General features: G+C 34.1%; 4 protein-coding genes and 1 pseudogene across 5 annotated transcripts; 3 read left to right on the forward strand and 2 right to left on the reverse strand.

Moving 5' to 3' along the window:
* Positions 1–1394: 1394 nt before the first annotated feature.
* LOC143575107 (DNA mismatch repair protein MSH4-like) lies at positions 1395–7577 on the reverse strand. The gene is made up of 24 exons (XM_077059556.1): positions 7512–7577; positions 6531–6734; positions 6423–6458; positions 6216–6328; positions 6073–6118; positions 5305–5351; positions 5101–5208; positions 4689–4764; positions 4413–4485; positions 4181–4326; positions 4012–4097; positions 3791–3930; positions 3578–3717; positions 3441–3491; positions 3277–3340; positions 2946–3089; positions 2794–2861; positions 2653–2711; positions 2419–2575; positions 2214–2266; positions 2034–2132; positions 1840–1954; positions 1642–1764; positions 1395–1559 (listed from the first exon to the last, which is right to left on the reverse strand). Exons 1-24 carry the CDS (start codon positions 7575–7577, stop codon positions 1395–1397), a joined length of 2379 nt encoding a protein of 792 aa, XP_076915671.1.
* Positions 7578–7941: 364 nt separating this feature from the next.
* On the reverse strand, positions 7942–12639 carry LOC143575109 (uncharacterized; annotated as a pseudogene).
* A 1820-nt stretch (positions 12640–14459) lies between these two features.
* LOC143575110 (putative F-box protein At1g47790) lies at positions 14460–14933 on the forward strand. The gene has a single exon (XM_077059557.1). It carries the CDS (start codon positions 14460–14462, stop codon positions 14931–14933), a length of 474 nt encoding a protein of 157 aa, XP_076915672.1.
* A 3528-nt stretch (positions 14934–18461) lies between these two features.
* LOC143575111 (F-box protein At5g18160-like) lies at positions 18462–19457 on the forward strand. The gene has a single exon (XM_077059558.1). It carries the CDS (start codon positions 18462–18464, stop codon positions 19455–19457), a length of 996 nt encoding a protein of 331 aa, XP_076915673.1.
* Positions 19458–23239: 3782 nt separating this feature from the next.
* On the forward strand, positions 23240–25671 carry LOC143575121 (peroxisome biogenesis protein 19-2-like). 2 transcript variants are annotated; one of them, XM_077059567.1, is made up of 5 exons: positions 23240–23325; positions 23406–23454; positions 24086–24338; positions 24992–25308; positions 25603–25671. In XM_077059567.1, exons 1-5 carry the CDS (start codon positions 23280–23282, stop codon positions 25646–25648), a joined length of 711 nt encoding a protein of 236 aa, XP_076915682.1. In that variant the 5' UTR covers positions 23240–23279; the 3' UTR covers positions 25649–25671. The 2 variants fall into 2 exon arrangements, with proteins under 2 accessions (XP_076915682.1, XP_076915681.1); XM_077059566.1 differs by having other exon boundaries at positions 23273–23325; positions 24083–24338.
* The last annotated feature ends 281 nt before the right edge of the window (positions 25672–25952 follow it).

Here is a 25952-nt window from a genome sequence, read left to right on the forward strand (position 1 = left end):
AAACCACGAGGACAGAAATAACAAAAAAAAATGTTTTTGGACGGAAATGACAAAAAGAGCAAATCACAAAATCACAGAGACAAAAACGGTAGTTCTCTCTATTGTTTTAAGTTTAGTAGATCATGCTAATTGCTAAACTGATTCACTTCTTCCCATGATGCGAGTAACAATCTTATCTTATAATACTAATAAAAGAAAATGTTGAAGCTTAGGTGTCAAGCTCACATTTCACCTAATTCCTAATCTTTCATCTCATTCATTCTAGCTATTCATGGGTCATGGGTCAAAATCATTTTATCAAATGGGTTCTAACATAGTGTAGTTTATATTCATTATTGAATCAAGTGTCATAATCATACCTAAGGTTTGACTAACTACACAACTTTAGTACTTTTTTTTAAATTTTTTGCAAATCAACACCTGTTGTTTCTAAAATCATGCTATTTTAGTATTTTTTGTTAATCCTGTTTGTTTTTTCTACTAAGCCTACATTAAATTAATTCACAAGTATTTTGAGAATCACAATTGAAATAACAAACCTTATTTATCTTTATCATTTGACAAAACCCGTGTAATACACGGGCTCAAAAGCTAGTTATCTATATAAGATAGTTGTAATATTTAAAAACTGAATTGTAATTATAATGCAAATGGCCTTAACATTTGCACATATAGATTTTAATTTTCGTGATAAGTAATAAATTTCAAGAGGTTATCTATAAGGTTTCGCGAATAATTCTTTGATCATCATTAAACACATAAACTAGTCCATAAGAATCACTTGCATGAAGAGAATGATTATTTTGTATGTGTGATAAAGGTATAAAATTTGTACGATTTGAAGTGTTCTAATGGCATGTTTAACAATTACTGTCTCAATCCAATTAAAACAATAAAGCTTTTGGTTATCATATCTAACCCATTTAATAAACAGGTTGTGTTCAGATTGACATGTTTAATTAAACAGGACGTATGTTGGGTTGACATGTTTAATCCATTTAATTGAACACATCAACCCGCTAACCTGGTTGACTTGATGAACCCAATTTTTACAACCCACCAATGTTATTACTACCCATCAACCTATTTGACATGTTTAGATAAATGGGTTAAACAAGCCATGTTTAGGTTACATGATTTTAAGCGTGTGCAGGTTAGGATTGCACGATTAATAATATGGTCCGTGTTCGGGTTGAACAATTGACACCCGTTGCTGTTTGCTGACATTTTTACCAATATCCAACAGAAGACTATTTTTTAGTGTCAAAACACCACTACTAGAAGTAAAAGTTGCATTTTCAGATTAAAAAACCAGTGTGCTCTACCAGAAATGAAAACCATATACTCGAAACACTACAAGACACATGCAGGCAAGTGACAAAAAGGTTACTAGTCTAAATGGTACCATTGACATAGCAGTCTTTAAGATGTTGAAGTGCTTGTCGGATAGAATCTTGATCTTGGCTGGAATATTTCAAGCAAATGAGGCGCTGAACCACTTGATATGTCATCTGAATGCCTTCATATTGCTCATTGTTCGCTTCCTTCATCTTCACTTCCTATTTATTAAATAAAAAATTATCAGAAAATACCCGCATGCATGCATGACTCGAGAGAATCACAACAATGAGACACGCTCACCTTCTCTGTAATCCTTGAGGTGATATTTCTGGCAGTCTCGATAACTGAACTTGGTAACCCTGCAACTCCTGCTAATAAAAGCCCATAATGTGGCACATGCTTTGATCCATCTTTCAGCTCAAACTGTTTATGTGGATCAAGTTAGAAACACATATATATAAACAGAGATATGGAAATGTACACACACGGTTAAGGTACCTTGAAATCCAATCGGTTGTTTCTCACTTCAACATCAAAGTGAAGAATCTTCACATTTGGATACATGGTGGCTAGTGCTGATAGCTTTTCCATATGTGTGGCAAATATTGTGTAACTGAACCAAATAACAAGCACTCTTTCAAGTAATTTGGTAATCATAAGATTATAGCTCTAGCATTAGATATGTGGCTTACGCTTTGAGTGCTAATAGTTTTTCACAGCAACTCCACGCAATTGCAAGACCATCGGAGGAAGATGTAGCCCTGCCCAACTCATCCATCACAACAAGACTCCTGTTACAAATTTATCAAACATGTTACATATTTGCATTAGTAACTCACCAACTTATCTTGATGATATCGGTATAAACATACCTTTCAGTGATATTCTGCAAGATAAAAGCCGTCTCTTTCATCTCTGTCATGAACTGCAAAATCAGAGTTGTTTATCATAAATAATATAACTCCTGATAATTTGCAAGTTACTAAATATCAAGGATGCAGGAGTTGTGAAACTTGTGTCAAATTAAGTGATCTGGTCAGTAAAAGGTGAGGAAGTAATTTAGTATTTAGTAGTTACCGTGCTGGAATTTGATTCAAGATTATCAACTGTGCCCATCCTTGTAAAAACACGATCAACCACTCTTAGGGTTGCAAAGCGAGCAGGAATGTAGCAACCAGTTTGAGCAAGAATGACAATTAGACATATTTGTTGAAGGTATGTACTTTTTCCACTCCTGAAGAAAACAATATATAGTTATTGTTATACTTGAGCTATAGAAAGCATCCAAAATATATTTATTTAATTTCTTACATGTTGGGGCCCATGACAATCACCATGTTTGAAGCCTCTGAAAGAAAGATATTGTTGGGCTGCAAAAAATGAAAAAGAAAACATCAAATATATGCTCTAAAGCACATAAATTAATTCATGAAAGAAAGGAGTATGACTCACAACAAAATCATTGTGCACTCTTTCGAGTATAGGGTGTCTTCCAGCATCAATTGCCAGTGGTCCATTCTCTATCAGTAAATATTATAAGTCAAGCATTTATGTCAAACATTCTGGGGTCAACAAATAGAAAAGGCATCATTAAAAACACTTGCCTGTGAAATTAGGCCGGGTGTATCGATCTACAGGCTTGGTTGAAATCATGTGAGCAAATGAATTAACAATCATATCTAACAAGCATAGAATCTCAGCTAGCAAGGTGAGCACAGAGACATCCTCCCGTATTGCATCCATTAAGGCTGCAAATTGATGAAAGGAAAATAACATCTGGAAAGTGTTTCCACAATATAACCAACAAATGACTAATGTGCATATATAACAGTTATCAACAATCATGTGTTTCATGTAGGAAACGAAAGATGATTCAACATGAAAATTACAGTACAATCCAATCTATATAAAACAAAGATTACTGTATACACTGACCTTCCAGACAAAGTTCTGTATGTATATAACATTCTTTGGCTGCAGACTTGTTTCTTGCATTTAACTGCAGATTTGAGGCAACAGTAAATAATAAGCAAAAGCATAGTTTTATTTATAATCAATTTTATATCAAAAAAAAATTATCACTTGATGATGATGCTCACAGATGCAAGATCCAGAGTTGAGCAATGCACACTATTCCCATACTTCATAACCTAAAATTTATCTCAAAAGCACATACAAACATAAGCAAAATAACTGGAGGATACTAAAAAGACATGAAGAAGTATCTTTTTGCTACCTGAATGAACTTGCTGGGAAGCTTTCCCTGTATGTCCTTCTGAGGGATACTGAAGTAAAACCCGTGTCTGTTATTAAATGGGATTTTCAAATTTGGTAGCTTGAAATCTTCACGGTATTTATTTGCAAGGTTGTGTATAGCTGCACACATCAACCAATTAGAGTTTGCATATTACACCAATTAGAGCTGAGACCACTCGGTAACATAGAGCACCTTCACTGGTGTCACAGAATGATCTTCGTGCAATGTCCAGAAATCCATCTATTCCGGCCTTGACAGCAAAACACTGCTGTGTTCGGGCAACAAAAGGAACCCGTGCATGAAGTACATCCTCATCAATCACATCCCCAATTCTGAAATTATAACATATTTTAAGAAATAAAGTGAAATTCAGGGCTTTAGAAGGTAATGATGAAACAAACAAATGACTTTACCTTTTCCTTATAGAAGCATATTTTTCATTCTCACATACAGATTTGTATATATTTCCAAGAAGAAAGCTATTTGCATCTTTCAATACCTAAAAGACCAATCTAGATAATATATATAACTATGAATTGATCTATAGGTTGAGCATACAAATAAAAGAGTTTATGTATGAACCTTTGAAAGAAGGGGCAAGGCATCCAGAGCTGTTTTAAGAACAATAATGCTTGATATAAGAACCTGGCTCTTTCTAGCATTATCAATGCCCACGACTTCATTAGTAACTTTCTTTGGCTTAAAACAGAAGTTGCAGAGGACCCTGTCTGAATGTAAACAAAAATAAGTACATCACTTGAACCTAATAAGTCTTTCAGCATTATACTTGAAGCTTTCTACAGCATGCACTAACCAGTTTCTTTTGGAAACTTTCGAAGAGCCTGTGACAGCCCAAAAAACAGTTGCTCATTGGTCATCAATTCATCCTAAAGTTGAGCAGGGATTATCAAATTAATACATTATCTTCTGGACAGTGTGAAGATAGTTGCATGAAAACTATTAATGAAGATATATCATGAAAATGTTCCCTTTAAGAGCATCTTCTAGACTTTGGAGTTCCTTTACAAACTGATTGTCGGAAAGTCATTAGAAAACTTGGCATATATGATAAACAATAAGAACCACTGACCAGGCAATCAAGCCGAGCTTTGATAGTTTCTATATCTTTCAAAGGTTGCAAGAGATTGGCACGAAGAAGTCTAGTCCTGCGCCAAATTAATGGATAAAACCAAAGAAGTTACAAACAGTTTATGCCCCATCGGTATAATATACCACCCTCAAAATGAATTTCAGGCATACAGCCTTTGACAAGCAAGCTTACTTATCAAGAAAATAGCGCAAGGAGGCATTCTGGTAATTTCTATACTATGTTTGCAGGTGTTTTTTTAAGTGCAAAAACTCATAACTAGTTTTCTGATTCTTCACAATAGGAAAGGCATAGGAAATGGACATATCACATAATATTTATATGACAACCAAGATAATCCATGAAAAGGTGAATGATGTCAATATGATGTGAGATCAGTGTATCGATAGTGTACCCTCCAGTAGTTCTTGTTGACTTTAGAGTCTGAAATAAACTTCTCTTTTTGTTGCTTGTGCCCAGTAGTGTAGAATGCAGTGGCTCTATAATCTCCAAGTTATGAACACTATCAAGCAGATAAAATGCCATTACCATAGTTATAATAATGATTTAGCTGTGAGTTTGATAGGATTCGAAAGACTACAAAATATGGAAACGTTACCTAGTTGCATCAATACTCATATGGTCAAATGATCCATTAAAAGTCACCTGAGGGATGAATAAAGATGGAAGGAAATAAGCAGGGCCGTCTCCAAGGATTTAAATACCTTGGCCGAGCCAGAATAAAAAGGCCCATAGCCTTAACGAGTAACGAAATATATAAGCTAATTTTTTTAAACGAGGCCTAATGTTATAACAATAAACATAGAAAAATATATTATTAAAATCAAATACTGTAATAATTAACGATTAACCAATGATTCGTGAAACTCCCCTAAGTCCTAACATTGGAAAAAAATAGCTTGGTCCTTGGTGGCTAGCTTGGTCTACCGTGGAGGAGCCTGGTGGTTAAAAACAAACCAACAGTGGTGGTCGGCTGGGTTGGCCGTTATTCAGCATTCGCAAAGAAGGAAAGAACCAAAGAGAAATTTCAATTGACCGCTATTTCTTTTATTTTGCATCGAGTTTTTATTTAATTTTTTTTAGTTTTTAGTTTTAGTTCAGGCCCAATAATTTAAACTTAATTAAATGGATTATGGATAAAAAATAATTTCGGGCCCAATAATTATAAGATGGTAAAGAGCAATTCATATTTTATAAGTTTTATATATTTAATGTATATATAAAAAATATAGATATAAAAAATTTTGGCCCCTAAAAATTACGTGCCCGGGCCAACGGTCCAACCGGCGCCACCCTCAAGCCGGCCTTGGAAATAAGCAATAGTAGAAGAGAAAAGGTCACCGTGAGAAGAAACTAAATGACTTACTAATAGTGAATGACTCATAATAATTATTCCTTTCTCTGCTTCAATCCTGTGTAAAGCAGATTCACAACATGTATACATAAACCAGCTATGATAAATACAAGTAGATATATTGATCTGATTAAATTTCATAAAGCTAATGGTACCACTTGATAGTTGCTGCAGCAGCAGCCAAGCAGAGATAATATTGCTTGTAATAAGTATCCAAACCAAGTGCAGAAGGTTCTTTAGCAGCTAAATTTTTTACTAGCACAGCACCCTTCAAAATAAACATGCATAAGTACTAGAAATACCAATAATAGCATCTATAACCTATTGAAGAATGAAATACAATTGAATATTACTAGCATTACCCTTGTATCATCAAAGCAACCACGAACCATAGTTACCTGCAAATATTAACATACGCCAAATCACAAACTAAACAAGCAAAACAACAATTTACACAGAGCAGATATTACCTTTCGAATCGAGGAATAAAACTTATCAACCAATTCGGACACTCCAACCATGCCATCAGGTGCTAGCTTATTAGGAGGAACAATAATCACTATCGGATCGTAAAAATGCAGCAATGTCTTTGTGTTTTGATATGAACTACTAGTTTCAATGTATTCTGAAAGATGAAGTGAAGCTGATCTCAAGTCAAAAGCAGCCACTCCAACCTAACAATAAGATAATATCTCCAGTTAAAATATCCCAACCCTATCAAGTTCATGGCTCGCGACTCACTTAAAGCTCACTCAAAAAAGGCTCGAATCTAAACGAGCTGGCTCGGCTCGGCTCGATTTCTAAACAAGCCGAGCTCGAGCTAGGGTTGGCTCGGCTTGCGGCTCGGTCTTGGCTCGGCTCGTTAGCTCGTTTAGATTAAACCATAAATTTTAATATATAATAATAATAGTCTACCAAAATAACAAAAATAAAACATGTAATGCTATAAATTCTCTACTTACAAATTTTAGATAAATTGTTGTTAAAAATATAATATTAAAAAAAATTAACAAGCTCGAGCTTCAATCGAGCCGAACTTGAACTTGATTTTTCAGCTCGATATAGTTTCCGAGCCTAGCCGTTTTCAGCTCGATATAGTTAACAAGCCGCACTCGAGCTTGATCTTTCAGCTCGATATGTTGTAAACGAGCCAAACTCGAGCTTGACTTTCAGCTCGATATAGTTAACGAGCAAGCTCACTAAGTTCGAGCTCGCCCTGGCTACTCAATACAGGTTAGGGTTTGGAATAACAGAATCTATACAAATCACCGTTAACACACAACAATAAAGTCTTCGGAATCGATTAATACACAATTATACGTATCTTCTACATCGTAGCCCTAATTTAAACGCAGATTCAAGTGCATATACGTATTATATATTTAAATACATATATCTACATCTACAGATTCATATACACAAATTAATACAGTTTAAGTTATAATTAACACCTCTTTTGCTCGATTCTCGATGAGTCCGATCACGAAGCTTGATCGTTCTCCAGTTTCGTCTTCCATTTTGTACTCGAACGTTATGATTTATGAATGCGCGCCAATTTTATACTCGAGACTGGACTCTACGTGCATTAATGACTTGTAACCGGTGGACTTGTGATGCATTGATAAGTTGTTCGGTTGTGTTTAACTATTTGCCGCGGATAGTCTAATCTGTTGACTCGTTTTAATAACCGGTAACTAATATGTTTTTTTTAATTAACAGTTTGCATGTTCTCTAAAGGCAAAGCATTATCCAACTTCTTGTTATCATTAGATCAAATACCTTTTAGTTTGCTAAGTAATATGCGAATGATATAAAAAATTTTATAAGTAGGTAATTAAATATTTGGCGTAATTTTTATATAAGAATATCATATGAGATATTTTAGCTGAATATGATATAAAACAATAAAAAAACAGCTTAAAACATCTTTCGACAAAATATTATGAGGGTAAAACTGAAAAGCAACTAATTAGTGTTACATAAGCTCATTAGACGTATTTTGAAAACAATTTAGAGTAACCGCATAAGATCCCCTTTCCCTCTCCTGCTATCTTTCAAGCACTATGTATAAGTGTCTATACAATTCTTACGGTTGTCTACTTAAAATTAAAATATGCATCATTCTGATGTATTGAATATTTATTAATACGTGATACTTTATTTGTGGAATGGTGTAATTTTCTTAACATTTGGCAATGTTTTTGGGTGATATCATAAATCTCATTCATGGAATCTTTCCCGAGCATTCATGTCCCGTATATAACCGAAACCCGAAAGAAAACCAAAAAAACGGGCATCTTATAAGCTAAATCGCTTAGTAGGTAGACATTTGACTGAAGTTGACCCGGCGAGTAGCCACAATGATCAAACCATTCTCAATTTACATACATTTTCCTCCACTTGATTCTGTGCAGTAAGTAACATCAGCATGATGTTGGTAAATTTGATATTATCTACCAGAGCCTCTTTAATCGATCATATGCACATTGTATTCGGTGCTTCTCTTCGATCTTGAAGTTGCATCCTTCATCAGACTACACAAAACCATCAAACATCACAATCAAATCAAATAATAATATTATTTCAAGCTCCAAAAGACAACGACATGACACGATAACTTCAAATGACAACTTTCAGATAAACGGCTTACCATTAATGTGAGTATATTTTGCAGTATGCTGTCGGTTTCTTTCTTGTAACACTGCAATATTTTCCAAACTCTAGCATTCTCATTCATCAGCAGGAAGATACCGACAACTGCAAGTATCCTGACTGAATGGTCAATCGTAACAACTTGACCGTTTTGACCATCAAAAGTTGGCGAATCATGTCCCAAGATGAAAGATGACATCACATTCAACACATTATTTAAAATCTTGTCGCTCCCATAGAACAAAATAAAACAAGGCAAACGATAGTAACGGCTTCTGCTCGTGCTAATGGTGTTGCTTAACCCGATATCTTCGTCCCCAAAACTCTGCATTTAGCATGACAAATGTTAAAACCTACTATGCATCACAACGATTAAACAACATACTTACGGAAACAACATCAATCAAGTATCCTGGAAGTGCATTCCCTAGTTTAAAGATGCTCTGTTCACAAAGTTTTGTGGGCTTTGAGTCAACTGTAATAATCATTCTAAGCTATGCGCACATGTTCTCCAATGATAGTTTATTTGACTGAAAGTAGAAAAAATATAATTAAGCTAAAAAAATCATGCATGATGCAGGTAATTTTCATATAAACCAAAGATCATTAATACAAAACTTTAACAAAAACCAGCATGGTCAACTTACAATCTGGTCAATAACTGCTTTCTCTAGCATCTTAAACACAAGATGATCATCACCAATTTGATGCAGACAAGAACAAATGACACTAGTGACAGACCGAAAAAATCCAGAGTTTGATTTCTCACAAATCTCAGTACCGAGTGAGCCACTTTCTGATTATAAAAAAATGCAAGAAGTCTTAACAAAGATCATATTTTACTGAAGAAAAGAAAGTAAGAGAAAAGTGAGAGAAATTGCTTACCAGAAGACACCTGATATCATGACAGTTATGTGATGAGGAAACTAATATAGTCAGCGATCTGGACATGTCCAGCTGCATAGGCACAGTTAATAACTTCCAAGAAGCGAAACAAGAGAAACGGATCCAGATCATGGGCTGTTTTTAATATGGCAGTTGTCAGTTGGTGAATAAATAAACAGATTGTTTTGAAAGAATACTATAATATATTAATACTCACACAAACAACAGGCGGTTACCGACTGAAGCAAAGATTGGTCCATAACAGAGAAGTAATAAAGGCAGCAAATAGAAAGTTCTTGAATATCTCTTTGAAGCTTCATAAAAACACCATAGGAAATAACGCCATCACGAGGACATGTACTGTAAAATTCTCTCAACGAGTACTGCATGTTGTCAAGCTCCTGTGAGTGGGCTCCACATTGTCCCAAGTGAAGTTGAAGACACAATACAACCTGCAAAATTTAAGTGGAAAATGATTTAAAACAATATTTAACTGATGGTTGTGACTCGTGAGTGAGCGTAAACCTTGGTGACTGATGGGTTTCTATCACCCAAACGGGTTAGCAACAAGGGAATCTCTCTTATCCAGGTTATCTGAAAGTCCGCAATTTCCGAATCACTTGTGTTTGGGGATACCAAACTGATTTTCTGTAAACCAGATTAAGAAAACTACTTGACAAAAAGTAACGGTTCATTGTAAATACAGGGATATATGTGAAGTAGCTTAAAAGAAATAGCATCTCTTCGACTGCTGAAAGACAAACTAATTTCATTGGAGACTCTGGATCATATTTTTTGAAAACCTCTGTAAAAGCCTGAAATATGCATCATTCAGAACCTTCAACAGCTACATGAACTAATACAACAGTGAGAAGGATATTATATACATATAATGTTTAAAAAACCTGAAGAATATGTGATTTCCATGCACGGTCCACTTTCATGACCAGTTTAGGGATAAAAGAAATAAGTGAAAGGGAATGTTTCTGGAAAAATGCTCTGCCAGAATGCACTACCTGTAAAACATGTATCATATCAGTTTCCATGGCTCGTTTGACCAATAGTCATTTGGTAAATACTTGACTTAAGGATACCTTCTCAGACAATGCATCTACAATGAACAACAAGAATTTATCCAAAAACGCGGATGGGCAAGCTGACCAATCATATAAGCAAAAAAAGATCTCTGAAACTATTACATTCATCATAAAAAACCTATTTTCAGCCTGCAATGCATCCAAGATTCAAGCAATTAATTTAAAAGATAAACAAAAAAATACCAACAAAACAAGGAAACTTGTATACCTTCTCTGATGACTGCTGTGTGGGACTAAGGGGAAACACAAAAAATAACTTCTTCAATAACTTTTGCAACACATCTTGATCACTTATGCCCTTCCCATAAACAAAAAACTTGACAACAAGATCAATACTTTTCAGTATAGAAACCACAAAATCAAATGATTGTGTTTCCATAGTCAAACATGAAGGCATAAAATCCTGGAGACTGCCAACTAATATAGGCAAAAGGCCCTTCAATTCCTTTTCAATTAAAGAAAACCCTATGTCCAAAGTAGAGAGAAAACCAACATGTAAGCATACATATAAAAAATAAAAGACAAAACATATGACTAGAGAAACTAAGTGATTATTACAAAATAAAATTGCAGATAATTTACATTTCACTTACCAGAATGAACTTCATGTACTTCAGACTCAAAAGCATGCAAAATTCTTCGAGCAGCAACAGCACAAGGAAGTGCATTATCGGTTGATGAGTTATTATCTGTTTTATTACACAGCAACAGAGATAGACAGTATGCCAAACCAGCAAGAACACTCTTAAGCTTTCCCTTGTCCTGCAAATTAAACCGGTTCTTCTGCAATACCTCTTTGTAATGTTGGATGATCTGTAGAGGAAATAACAAACTTACTAACATATATTTTTTCCATGTAAAGTTAAATATAGAAAACAAATACCTTTTCGGGAAACATGGAGAATGACACCGGGTAGTGCTGGACAACGAGGTCAAAATACTTAAAAGCCATCAAACGAACATCAATTGTCAAATGTGTCATTGCATTGAATACATACGCCATCATCAAAGATATAAAAGTTCCCTGATTATCCTGAAAAAGTAAAATAAAAAAATTAAAATTAAACAAACAACAAACAGATGGTAATTGCTTCCGATCACCTCTTCACAGGCAGGAAAAATAACTGTCTTTAAAAGTTGATAAAGGTTCTCGCGCACAGTTTTGTCTTCATCAGTCATGCGCTCACGCAGTTTTTCAATAACATGGAGTTTGTGCATTTTCAGTTCTGATGGATGGTTGAGGAAGATATCCATAATTCCGATCAATGCATCTGGAATGAAAAACAACTAGTGTTAATACAATAATACTTTGGTTAGCTTCAAAGCCTATGGATCATGATAGTATTGTTCGGGTTACAGGTTCTAATCATCACCTAGCCAGCTGCCACACATTATCATGCATCATCATTTGAAATGTGTATACAAAACTTTTACCATGCAAACTCAAACAGAAAATTACATGTATTTTCGATGTTGTGGATGAAATAAGCGTTACCTCTGCGGAATTTAGCATTGTGATGAGACGTCTGCTGAAGCAACTCTTTTAAAGTCAGACCTTTCTTGCTCACAGCTAAACCGGCCTTCTCCGATGCCAAACTTTGTTCCGGTAATATAATCGCTACACATAATAATTTCATCATTTACATCAAACACCACATATATATATTTCAGGTGCTAAAACTAAAATGCATGAAATGATCAATTTATCCACATTATTATTGTTATTATTACCTTTGGATCTGACTTCAGTGTTCGTAGTAGTATTCTTCGGTGGCCGCAGTTTCTTTCCAATCTTTCGCTTAATTTTCTGCAGGATTTCAAAATGCATTTTGAATTCTCAAAATCATCCGCAAAGATATTGATGAATGAATGAATGAATGATACTTACTTTAAAATCTACACAACGGTTTTGCTGCTTCTTCAATTTGGTCTTGTGATGGACCATCTTTGATCGAACCAGATTAAATGCTAGGGTTTTGGACAACTATCAAACTCAATTTTACCGCCAACCGAAACGGCAGACATACGTTTTTATCGTTCATTTATATTCATGGATGTTCGTTTATGTATATTCACTAGTGTTTATTTAAGTAGTTAGTTATATTTTATATTAATATAGCATAAAAGAAGCTTGTTTAAATTATACGTGTGCGCGCGGTCATTATTTTTAACGTAGTGTAGTGGTAGGAAACATAAATTAGACACACTTTTGATTCTCACATAAAACACTTTGGGGAGGCATGGGTGGCTCGATGAAGGAAAATAGAGGTCTTTGTGATCTATGGTTCGATCCTGAGGACGTTTGGGTTTTATCACTAATGGGCCTTCGGACGGATGGATTTTCCCTGGAACTGGTGAAAACTTGGAAGAGTTTAAGGGCTCCATACGTCTAAGTTGAACTAGTTGGCAGTGGCCTTTTGTCATTCGGTCACCCTGTACGGAGTGCATAGACAATTCTTTGTTTGTTGGTCACTAAAAAAGTATATGTGTATGTGTGTGTGTGTTATGTTTGGTTAATTATATTCATCTGTGTTCGTTTATGTATGGTCTATTATGTTCGTTTAAGTTTGTTTTTGTTCTTTTTTGTTTGTTTACATTGAACTATTCGTTTAGGTTTTAAACGAACCAACATGAGCATGCCAATTTTCTTAATGAAAGAACATGAACACAAAAATTTAAAATCTAAACCAATTTTCAACTAGTGATGAGCAAATTCGGTACCGGTACCGATTTGGTACCGTCGGTATCGAATTGGTACCAAAGTTTTGAGTTTCGGTAACGGTACCGGTACCAATATTTCCCAAATTTTTTACCTTCAATACCGGTACCGTCCTGGTACCGGTATCGAACCAAATATTACGGCACCGGTACCAAAAATTTGCGATTTTCGGGATCGGGATTTTTGGTACCGGTACCGATACGGTACCGATATCATCCCTAATTTCAACCCATAACCCATGGATAACATGAATTAAGGTGAATAGAGATTAGAAATTAAGATTTAATGTGATTATTACACATCATTATAGTTGTTTTTTTTATTAGTAGGTTAAGATGATTAAGATTATAGGGGCGTCTAGGATTCCTTATTTTACCTCCTTATAACTTTTTAATAAGTTAATAAGTTATAATAGTGTAACTTATTAACTTTTCTCTCTCAAATCAAAAGTAGGAATGGCAACGGGCCGGGTATTGGTAATCCCATACCCGGCCCATTACCCGTCGGGTATCAGGCATACCCACGGATATCGGGTATACCCGTTGGGATTTCAAGTACATTTTTAATCATTATAATTATTTTATATATTTTTTATTATTATAATTATTTTATACATTTTATTCATAAAACAATAATACACTCTATATATATAAGCGTTACAATAAATAATAATATCATTATAATTTTTACATAGGCTTTTTATATATACTTCACAACCTACAAGATACGGAGAATTTTTTTAATATACGATTCGGGTACATGGTTCGGGTAAACAGCCATGTGTTTTCTGGTAATCGGGCCGGGTATCATCTAATCTTATACCCGGCCCATACCTATCGGGTTTCGGGTATACCCGTCACATTTGTTTCGACTATACCCGTTGGGCTCGGACTTTTTTGCCATCTCTAATAAAAAACAATCCCGGATACCTTGATCCTTATAAAAAAGTTAATAAAAAGTTAATAAGTTATAAAACACCCCATATGTACGATACAATAATAATACAGTTTTTTTCTCTCTCGATCTCACTGTGAAAATTGAAAACAATGTGTGATTACATACCAATCGAAATCCAAGCGGAAATCATGAAACTGCTTCCTGTGAAATCGTTGATCCGGTTTCAATCCGCCTCCAAAAGATTGAAGTCTCTAATCGACGGCCCTGAATTCATCACTAGTCATAGCATCAGCAGCGGCGGCAAACCTGTAATTTTATCATGTGAACGTTCAGTTGATACCGTGGAAGAAACATATGTTTTAATCGCCGATGATGCTAGTTTCCCTCACCACGGAGTTCCCCTCACTGTCCCGGTTCTGGTCAACCGCCTTCAAGGTCCGAGGTTGCTCAGCAGCTCTCACGGCCTCTTTTGTTTCTATGGTATTATTACCGGTGGCTGCAACACAATGGTCGTTGTTTGTAATCTTTCAATAAGAAAGGCTGTTGGTGTTGTTCCTATGGGATGCAGTATAGAAACCACGTGGGTTTTGGGGTCTGCCCTCAAACTATTGACCCTAAGATAGTCAACTTTGCAAAGATTAGTAGTCCTAGTCATGAAACCATCCCAACTATCCCTTGGCAAGTCCAGGTTTTTAGTTTAAACACCCGTACTTGGAGACGTCCCCTCAGCAGCAGCCATCCTCCTCGTAGCACAATTCAATTTTACTCTATACATGTGTATGTAAATGGGTTTCCTGTTGATAATATATTTACTCTTGTGAATGGAAGGCATAAATATTCCAAATCAAAACCGGTTATTGTTTCACTTGATATGGCAAGCGAAGAATTTGGAGAAATAAACCTCCCACATAGTTTAGCACACCGTAGTATTCATGAATATATAAGTTAAAGGAGTCTCTTGTCATGGTTTATAATGAAACTGAAGTCATCAAGTTTTAAGATCATGCAAATGGGTTGGGTTGGGTCGTAACGGGTCATGGGTCGGAACGGGTTAGGGTCGGAATGGTTCAACTAAAAAAAGGGTTGTTTTGGTTCGGGTCGGAACGGGTTAGGGTCAAAAGGTTTGGGTCAGAACGGGTCCGGGTCGGAATGGGTCAATGTCGGAACGGGTCGGATCATTTTCTTTAAGAACGACAGGCGCAAATGTTTTAGTTTTTTTACATTTTTCGTTTTTTATTTATATTTTGAGTTATTATTTTTTTATTAATTTATTTGGGAGGTTTTTTTTTTAATTTTTTTGGGAGGGTTTTTATTGTTAATAAAAACCCCTCCTAAAAAAATTCAAAAAAATTAATAAAAAAATCATAACTCAAAATATAAATCAAAAACGAAAAATATAAAAAAACTAAAACGTTTGCGCCGTTGTCCTCGTTCTTAAAAAAACAAAAGAAAAAAACCAGAGAAATGAACTGAGACCGAAAGCCGACGGAAACGAAACATAAACAAAAAACGAACCGAATTAATCAAAACCGAAAAAATCGATCTAAACGAAACTAAAAACTGAAACAGAACAGAAATGAAACTGAAAAAATAGACAACAACGAAACAAAGGCCGAAAACGAATCCGAAACCGACCAAGAACAAACAAAAGAAACCGAAACCAACCCGTCCAGTGCTCCAAAACCGACCAAAAAGAAACAAAGGATACCGAAACCCAACCCGTTCAGTGAGAAAGCTCATGTCGGCTCGAAACCTAAACCGAACTCGTTCCAATCCAAAACCCGTTTCAACCCGAGCTTGCCACATTTCCTTAAGATACTAACCCAAATGGACCCATTTATTTAAATTTGTCGACTCATTTTTACCCGAAAATAATTAAGTGACCCATTTTTACCCGTCTTATTAAAATCTATGACCCAAACTAACCCATATGATTTTTAAAACAATCCAAATTGACTCATTTGAAATGGTTTGGGTTAAGATTGCCACCCCTAATTTAACCCAAATTCATGGGTATGGGTCTTATCAAAACCAGATAGTTATAACATCTCATTATATTAAAAATTAATCTCATAAAATATTTGATATGAAAATTCTATAAAATTGGGATATACTAAAAATTAATATCCTATTTTATTTATAAAAAATATTATTTGTAATTAAGAAACAATTCTAATAAAGAAAATAAACGGACAATGAGTATTACCAAACCCAAATAGCTTTTAAACCGGATTATAACATATCATTTATTTGTGAAACTATTTTATCATCAAACCTCAAGTATATTAATTATTAACTTTCTTACAATAAAAAAAATTAAAATCCAAATATACATATATAAATATTAAAAACAAATAATGTAAAACAACCCCCGTAATACAGGGGATAAAATCTAGTAATATTATTTTTTAAATAAAATAGGATATTAATTTTTAATATATTCCTATTTTATAGGATTTTCATATCAAATATTTTATGAGATTAATTTTTAATATAATGATATGTTATAACCGTTTAAGAGCTATCTGGGTTTGGTGAGACCTTTACCCGTGAATTCGAGTCAAATGTGTAAGAATACTTCATTTACAGATAAAGCAATCTGATGGCTTGAGATAATGGTTGTTTTACATTTTTCGTTTTTTAATATTTATTTTTTGGATTTTAATTTTTTTTATTGTAAGAAAGTTAATAATATACTTAAGATTTGATGATGAAAGGATTTCATAAATAAATGATATGTTATAACCCGTTTAAAAGCTATCTGGATTTGGTGACTCATGACCTGCTTATGTTTTTTACTATAAAATTGTTTATTAATTATAAATAATATCTTTTTCTTTTTAAATTGGATATTAAATTTTAGTATATTCCTATTTTATAGGATTTTCATATCAAATAATTGGTAAGATTAATTTTTAATTTAATGAGATGTTGTAATCCGTTTAAGAGCTATCTGGTTTTCGCAAGACCTATACCCATGAATTCGGGTTAAATCAATGAGAGACGTCCATTTAAAAATCAAACAATCTGGTGGCTTCTATAAAAAGGGGAGCGATCACATCACGACACGTAAGATTTTATGGGTTTCGTTTATATATATTATAGACTAGATTTTATCCCCCGTATTACGGGGGTTGTTTTACATTATTTGTTTTTAATATATATATATATATGAATTTTAATTTTATTTATTGTAATAAAGCTAATAATTAACATATTTGAGGTTTGGTGATAAAATGGTTTCACAAATAAATGATGTGTTATAATCTGGTTTAAAAGATATCTGGGTTTGGTGATACTCATTACCCGTTTATTTTCTTTATTCTAAAATTGTTTTTTAGTTATAGATAATATATTTTTTCTAAATAAAATAAGATATTAATTTTTAATATATCCCTATTTTATAAAATTTTCATATCAAATATTATATGAGATTATTTTTTAATATAATGAGATGTTATAACCTGTTGAAGAGCTATCTGTTACCCGTGAATTCGGGTTAAATGCGTGAGAAACCTTCATTTACAAATAAAGCAATCTGATGACTTGAGAGAATGGTTGTTTTATATTTTTTGTTTTTTAATATTTGTTTTTTGGATTTTAATTTTCTTTATTGTAAGAAAGTTAATAATATACTTAGGGTTTGATAATGAGAGAGTTTCATAAATAAATGATATGTTATAACATGTTTAAAAGCTATCTGGATTTGGTGACCCATGACCCGCTTATGTTTTTTACTATAAAATTGTTTATTAATTATAAATAATGTCTTTTTCTTTTTAATTTGGATATTAAGTTTTAGTATAATCCTATTTTATAGGATTTTTACATAAAATAATTGGTAAGATTAATTTTTAATTTAATGAGATGTTATAAGAGTTATCTGGTTTTGGTAAGACCCATACCCATAAATTTGGGTTAAATGAATGAGAGACATCCATTTAAAATTTAAGCAATCTGGTGAATTTCATAAAAGGGGGAGCGACCACATTGCGAGACGTAGGATTTTAGGGTTTTGGTTTATATATATTATAGATAATTATAGATATGTACGGTACAATAATAATACCGTTTTTTCCTTTTCCTTCCCAATCCCCTCTTGTAAACCAAACCCTCTGACTCCGACCCTAACCAATCGAAAATTGAAAATAATGTCTGGTTACATAACAACCGAAATCCAAGCGGAAATAATGAAATTGCTTCCTGTGAAATCGTTGATTCGGTTTCAATCCGTCTCCAAAAAATGGAAGTCTCTAATCGACGGCTCTGAATTCATCACTAGTCATAGCATCAGCAGCGGCGACAAACCTCTACTTTTATCATGCGAACATTTAGTTGATACCTGGAAAGAAACATATGTTTTAATCCCCGATGCTACTTTCCCTCACCACATAATTCCCCTCACTGTCCCGGTTCTGGTCAACCGCCTTCAAGGTCCTAGGTTGCTCAGCAGCTCTCACGGCCTCTTTTGTTTCTACGGCATTAACACCGGTAGCTGCAACACAGTGGCCGTTGTCTGTAATCTTTCTATAAGAAAGGCTGTTGGTGTTGTTGTGCCTTTCAAGCGTGCAGATGGGATGCAGTATAGAAACCATGTGGGTTTTGGGGTCTGCCCTCAAACTATTGACCCTAAGATAGTCAACTTTGTAAAGATTAGCCGTCCTAGCTATGAAACCATCTCTTGGCAAGTCCAGGTTTTTAGTTTAAACACCCGTACTTGGAGACGTCCCCTCAGCAGCAACCCTCCCCCTCGTAGCACAATTCGGTTTTACTCTATACATGTATATGTAAACGGGTTTCTTTATTGGCTAGCTGATGATATTATAACTACTGTTACGAATGGAATGCCTAAGTATTCCAAACCAAAACCGGTTATTGTTTCACTTGATATGGCAAGCGAAGAATTTGGAGAAATAACCCTCCCACGTAGTTTAGCAAACCGCAGTATTCGTAATCTGTGCATATATAAGTCAAGGGAGTCTCTTGTTGTAATTGAAAACAATGAGGAGGCCGGTAATCGAGTTTTCAATATATGGATGCTGAAGGATGGAATTCCAAAGTCGTTTACAAAGCTATACACTGTTAATGTTAGCTCACCAAAAGCAGTGGTAATGGGCTTCAGAGGAGAGGGGAGAACCTATAATTGAGTTATATCGTGATTCTAAAATTTACAAACTTGTTGTTTACGAGCCCCAATCAAAATGCATCCATACGCTTAGAAGTGATGAAACTCTCTGGGTGTCCGCCATGCATCCCTACATGGAAACACTACTCCTTCTTGATCACCCGAATCTTATGATTTATAATGAAACTGAAGTCATCAAGTTTTAAGATCATGCAAATGGGTATGCCTTTAATCACCTCTTGTTTCAAGAACTCAATTTAGCTATTAAGTCAGGTCCGAGTCTTTTTTTTAATGCCTATTATTCCCTAAAAGTGTTCCCCATGTACTGATTTCCTACTTAAATTATTTGTACTATGATCTTATTATCTATTCTTGATGCATTTTTGATCCATCTTGTGCTCAAGATAAGCTTTAGTATTGTTTATAAATTTTTGCGGCCATCTATAAAGGTGTGACCGTCTTCTATTCATTAAAGACGTTCAAACCCTTTGCATGACGTGAATAATTGTTCTGTATTACTGTGATTACTATTAATTTATAAAAAATTAACGCCACACTTTATATCATGTACTTGACCACTAGTGGTAAAACCAGTTAGAGCAGGTGGCGATTTTGACTCATTTATAAGCAAACGGGTTAATTTGCCCAATTTCTAACATGCCAGGTTGGTTGACCCAAGTGGGCTGAGCGTGTTAAAATGCCATTTGAACTTGTATTCATAGGTAGAAAATCTTTTGAAAGCGCACTTAACAATCTAATTATTTGTAACGTGTTCTAAGCAGGGGTGTGAATTTCTGACACGACAACGAGCATAACACAAATTTCGTGGGTTGGGGTTTGATATAAACAGTTTCGGGTCAGTTTCAGGTTGAACCCGCTAGGTTCGGATCAACCCAACAGGTTTGCGAGATGACATGTTTAACCCATCTATTTTTATTTTTTATTTTATATTTTAAAAATGTGTTTTATGTAATAAATTAAGTTGGCTGGGTATTTTATGCCAAAATGTAAAACCAAACAGGTCATGTTCGCGTCAACCCGTAAATAGATGGCTGTGTTTGGATACAAATGAGAAAGATGTTTTAAATTCAGAATCATCAAATAAGTGGATTGGCATATATTATACATACCTTTACATGTTAAAGCTCTTAATAATTTCTTCAAAATGATTACAAGAATTTGAGAAACTCTGTCTGCAAGAGATCTGGGGATATAGCTTGATATAAATCTGTAATGTGTTAGGCATCTATACATTTATGACTGAATATACATGTCACAAACCTCTTTCTAGTAAACTGAATGCAGATATAGATACATTGATAATATAGCTTGATATAAAGTTTTTACCTCGGGTTTTAAATTTTTATGGTCGTGAGTTGAAAACATAATCGTGAATTGTTCACTGGGAAGTTCGTTAATTTAATATAATAACGAACACAAAAAAAAAGGTTTTTGTTCATTTGAATTAAAAAATGAACACAAGTTTTGTTGACTCGTTTATGTTCATGGACGTTCGTTTATGTACATTCACTTGTGTCCATTTATGCTTGTTATTTATGTTTGTTAGAATTTTATTATATATGTAAGCAGTTATATTTATTTAAATAAATATAGCATAAAAGGAGCTAGTTTAAATTATAGTATGCTTGTTATATTATGTTCGTTTAAGTTTGTTTTTGTTCTTTTGTGTTGGTTTACGTTGGTGAATTGTTTGTTCAGATTTAAACAAACGAACATGAACTCGCCCGTTTTCTTAATGAATGAACTTGAACATAAAAATTTGTTTTATTATATGTTTTTGTTCGTGTTTGATTAAAGTTAAATGAAGAAGCTCGAACATGTTCATGTTGTGTTTGTTCGGTTTGTTTACAGGCCTAATGAAAACTGAATTTGGTACGGTTGGATTTTCATTTAATCGGTTTTTGGTTCGATTAAACGATTCTAATTTAGTTTTGTTTTAGTTTAATATGTTTGAAACCTAATAATCATCCTACCCCTAATCCGTACGCTTTAGGGGAGGTTGAGGAGCATTAATGACCATCATATTTGGGTGTTTTTTTTTTTGAACGATGACTTTCTTGTATGTTAGGTCCGATACTCCTTAAATTTGGTGAGCCCCTTTATATCACTCAAACCAGACTATTTTGTCTTAACCGGATACATATAGCTTTGCTTTTATATTGGATATAATACTAGCCGAATTAAGATTTACTCATTAATTCATTATTGGGCTTGTAAGTACATGACCATTCATATCTTGCTAATATTGCCTTTTTGTTAAATGGGTCAACATGAATATAACCAGATTAATAAACTGGTTAGCATGTACACTCATTTAACGGGTTTTTTAAATTATTCTAGTTAAATTTTAGATGGGTTATTTAATTATTATCTAACTATGAATTTTGCACCATGAAATATTTATCAGCTCTTATTTTTCGAAAACTTCATTCATTAGTTCTAATTACCCGTTCTCTAATATTTTTCATTTATTTTTTTAATCTCAAGCTAAATATATACAAGTTTATTGATTGAGAATGAAAGATAAAGAAACAGATACCAACTGCAAAAACGTTTCATTTGAAACATAGTAGCTATTGTTTAAATTGTTATTACGCAAAACGAGCATTAAACAAGCCATCCATGTACAACATGATTTTAAGCAAATATGACACTACACAAATAATTACATAGGTCGTGTTTGGTTGAAAGTTTCAACCCTTAAAATCGTAACTTTTTCAACCCATCAACTCAATACGAATAATGAATGTAGCTATCCATAATGGACCATGAATGCTAGATAGTTGCAATTTAAACACTACTTAAAATACTGAAAAGTAACAAAGAGGCCTCAAGAGTCAAGCTTTGCAAGCCTAATTTCATCAGCACACACTTTAGGAATACTTTGTGCTACCTCCAATCAATTCTCTAGCTATATATTAATTGGTTCGGATTTCAATTTTATTTGGTTTGATAATTTCTTCTGTCCAAACAAAAGCCTGATTGAATTTAGGTGGTTCAAAACCTAACCCAAAACCGAAGTTGAATTCGATTCGGTCTTCACCCGATAAAATTTTATTTTATTTTATTTTATTAACCTTTATCATCATTTGTTATTGGATTATGTTAGCTTAAACAATATTAGGTTAAAGTTGTAATAGCCTAAATGGCCACACACATAACTTTTGCTATTTGGATTGAATTTAATTTAATTTATTTTTTTGTGAAATCGCCAGTCTGATTTCAATTCAAAACCAACCGAAACCAAATTGGTAATTTGGTTTGGTCTTAATCCTTTCAGTTCGGTTTTCAGTTTAATCAGTTTAAACCAAAAAACACCCTTAACCAAAAAGAAAAATAAGCTTTTAATACACATAACAAACTTATTTGTTCACAGAATTTGGTTCATTGATAAAAGGCCTAATCTCGGTAGTTTGATTTCCGTCCTGGCCAATTCAACGGATATCTGGGTGAAGGACGAATCAGGACTTTAATCCCGGGTTCGAACCTGACAAGAGGCGAGGGTTTATAGATTCTATCTAATTCCCGCGCATCAGGGAATATGGTCTAACACAGTCGATAAGTCGGCCTTAGACATAATAGGTCTACACGTGCGATTTCATGTCGTTCAAAAAAAACATATGTTTAAAAGTTAAAAACCTTAAAACAGGACGACCATAACTAGAGTCCAGATACTCGAATCCTCGTGGGTTTCTCCGTCTCACTAACGTCATCATATTCATGTAACCGATTCCTTGAATAATACAAAACGCCTCTGACAACAACATAGAATCTGTCATTTGTTTTACAACACAAACACAACAGAGTATCATATCGTATTATCATGGGTTTAACCAGCCACTCAGACGATTTAGACCAACTTCTCGACAGTAAGTCCGTTTACTTATTATTTTTCAATCATAAATGTTTTTTATTTTTATGTATTAATAATGTTTTGGATCATAATTAGGTGCTTTGGATGATTTCCAGACTCTTAATCTTGCTTCCTCTGCTCAAAGGTTTTGTATTTTCCCAATCTTTTTTATACCGAAAACCCGAAATGATGTTGTTTTTGTATATAAGGATGCTGAACAGGTCGTGTTTAACCTGAAACGACACACATATTCGTGGCTAACCCGAACATGACCTGCCTGACCCGAAAATCTTTAACTTTTTTAACACGAGCCCGAACCCCAAAATCATGTCAGGCACGTGAACCTGAATACCACATGCATATTCGCGAGTTAACCTGAACATGATAAGTTTGACCCGAAATTTTTATTTTTTAACACGAATTAACCTGAACTCGACCCAATCCTGAAATCGTGTCAGGCGTGTGAACCCGAACAAGACACGCATATTGGTGAATTATCCAGAATATTTTTTTATGCAGGTTAATGTATTTTTTTTTTTTTTTTTAAATAGTAACACTTTAATTACATTTTTAAAGCAAAAAATACACTTTAAATACAATTTTTTTAGTTTTAAATTTTTGCATAAGATACCCATCCGATTTAATTTATTACAAAAAATTGCACTTCTAAAAAATAAAAGAGTTGAACGGGTCAACCCGCAAACCTGTTAGGTTCGCGTCATGTTAGAAATTCACACTGCTAGTTTTTTAAGCCTTTTGTTTTGGTGATAAAGCAGAGGTGATGGAGTTAAGAAAGCAGAGGAATATTATTTGCCTAAAGGGTTAGGATTGGCCTTACCTGATTTAAGAAGTAAGAAGCAAGAAAAGCCTAACGAGTCGCGTGTTTCCGACACATTAAATAAGTTGAGGGAGCAAACAAGGGAGGCTGTTAAGGGTTTGGAGTCTATAGCAAGTGGCGGTTTTGATCATGATGATGATGCAATGTTGGAGGATTGGGTCAAACAGTTTGAAGAACTTACAAGCTCTCAGGTTAGCATGGCTCTATGGTTTTGTTTTAATCATGATTTGTTTGCTTAATTATAACTTATTTAAGGCACTAAGTATGTTCTTTAGCCAGCCATGATTTGAGATTTTGTGGCCTCGTGAGCTACTCGAGATCGGCTCTCACTAAAAGCTCGAAATGAGCTGAGGTTAAACGAGCTCGAGCCCAAGCCTTATAAATTAGGTCGTTAGATTAATGTGCCTGAGCTTAAGTTTCATTTATCGAGCTTGAGTAGGATGGCGTGCCCATACGTATAGAATTAAATATATTAAGTACGCATTTACTTGATAAATATCATATATACAAAATTATGATAAAAAGCAACTAAATAACATATATTATATTGTTTATAAAAGTTACAATTATAAATATATAAAGATTAATTATAAATATATAAATAAATTAATAAACAATAAACAAGTCGAGTTCGAGCTAAAACAACTACATGTGAGCCGAGCTAGAGCTTTAAAAAACAAGCTCAAAACGAGCCAAGTTTGAGCTTGAGCTCGGCTCGTTTACACCGCGTCATCACATGGAAAGTGTGCAGCTTAAATGGGACATGAGGAAGGAGTGTCATATTCAGTTATAACCGTTTCGGAATTGAGAATTACTAAAATACCCTTATCTTTTCTTTCTCCAGGAATTGGAGTCTATGATGGAGACAATGATGCAGCAACTTCTGTCAAAACAAGTTCTTCATGAACCCATGAAGGAAATAGAACAAAAATACCCGAAATGGTTACAAGACAATAAATCTAAATTAAACAAAAAAGAATACGACCATTACGTTTGTCAGTATCGGCTCATAAAGGATCTAAACACGGTTTATGAGACCGAGCCTGGTAATTTTGTCAAGATCAATGAGCTTATGCAAAAAGTTCAAGAATGCGGTCAACCGCCAAATGATATTGTGAAAGAGCTTGCTCCTGGTTTTGATATATCAAGTCTTGGCCAGCTGTAAGTGCTCAATTATGCATCTTTTAAAATGTTATTTATAGGTTGACTTTTTGAGGTCAAACAGATTAATGCTATAACATAAAATTGAGACAATTTCTTTGAAATTTACTAAAAGTTTGGCACATGTATTGAACTATATAATAAATGTTACAAAATCCAAAACTCTAATTATAATTTCATAAAGATATCTAGATTGTCTTTAAACTAAAAATGTAAGAAATTTGACCAAAAAGGTCAAAGTGGGCTTGATTCTTGGTTCATTGTTTGCTGACTTTATTAAGTCTTTGGTTGCAGATCACCAGAAATGCTTGACTCTCAAGGAAACTGCTGCATAATGTGAGGAAGAATGCATTTGAAAAATAGTAATAGTAGTATGAGAATAATGTTGTTTACTTAGACATATCTGCCTAAAATTTATTAAAAGAATCGAATTGGCGTCAAGCGTTTGAGCTTTTCAAGTGAACATCTAGAAGTTTTAGCTAGTAAGTCTGAAACAATAAGAGTAATGCACAGCTTTTAAACGTTGTTTTCGTAATCAAGTCTGACTGATTGGAACTGGACATGTAACCATTTCGGTAGTTTATTTGAACACGCCTTAATTTGAACAGGTTGGCTACGGGTTGAACTGGGAACTAGACTAGGTG

The sequence above is a fragment of the Bidens hawaiensis genome, unplaced genomic scaffold (genome assembly GCF_021521415.1).
Source record: "Bidens hawaiensis isolate Kalapana, Puna unplaced genomic scaffold, B.hawaiensis_p1.1 tig00027298_1, whole genome shotgun sequence".
In the NCBI taxonomy this organism is placed as follows: domain Eukaryota; kingdom Viridiplantae; phylum Streptophyta; class Magnoliopsida; order Asterales; family Asteraceae; genus Bidens; species Bidens hawaiensis.

Excerpts from the sequence above, each read along its gene's own strand:
- LOC143575107 (XM_077059556.1), bottom strand. The coding sequence starts at position 7,577 with ATGGAAGACGAAACTGGAGAACGATCAAGCTTCGTGATCGGACTCATC. Across the intron at positions 3,931-4,011 it reads TATGCTTCTATAAGGAAAAG|AATTGGGGATGTGATTGATG; the intron begins GTAAAGTCATTT and ends TTATAATTTCAG. Across the intron at positions 1,560-1,641 it reads CCTCAAGGATTACAGAGAAG|GAAGTGAAGATGAAGGAAGC; the intron begins GTGAGCGTGTCT and ends TTTAATAAATAG.
- LOC143575110 (XM_077059557.1), top strand. The coding sequence starts at position 14,460 with ATGTGTGATTACATACCAATCGAAATCCAAGCGGAAATCATGAAACTG.
- LOC143575111 (XM_077059558.1), top strand. The coding sequence starts at position 18,462 with ATGTCTGGTTACATAACAACCGAAATCCAAGCGGAAATAATGAAATTG.
- LOC143575121 (XM_077059566.1), top strand. The coding sequence starts at position 23,280 with ATGGGTTTAACCAGCCACTCAGACGATTTAGACCAACTTCTCGACA. Across the intron at positions 23,326-23,405 it reads TTTAGACCAACTTCTCGACA|GTGCTTTGGATGATTTCCAG; the intron begins GTAAGTCCGTTT and ends GATCATAATTAG. Across the intron at positions 25,309-25,602 it reads ATATCAAGTCTTGGCCAGCT|ATCACCAGAAATGCTTGACT; the intron begins GTAAGTGCTCAA and ends CTTTGGTTGCAG.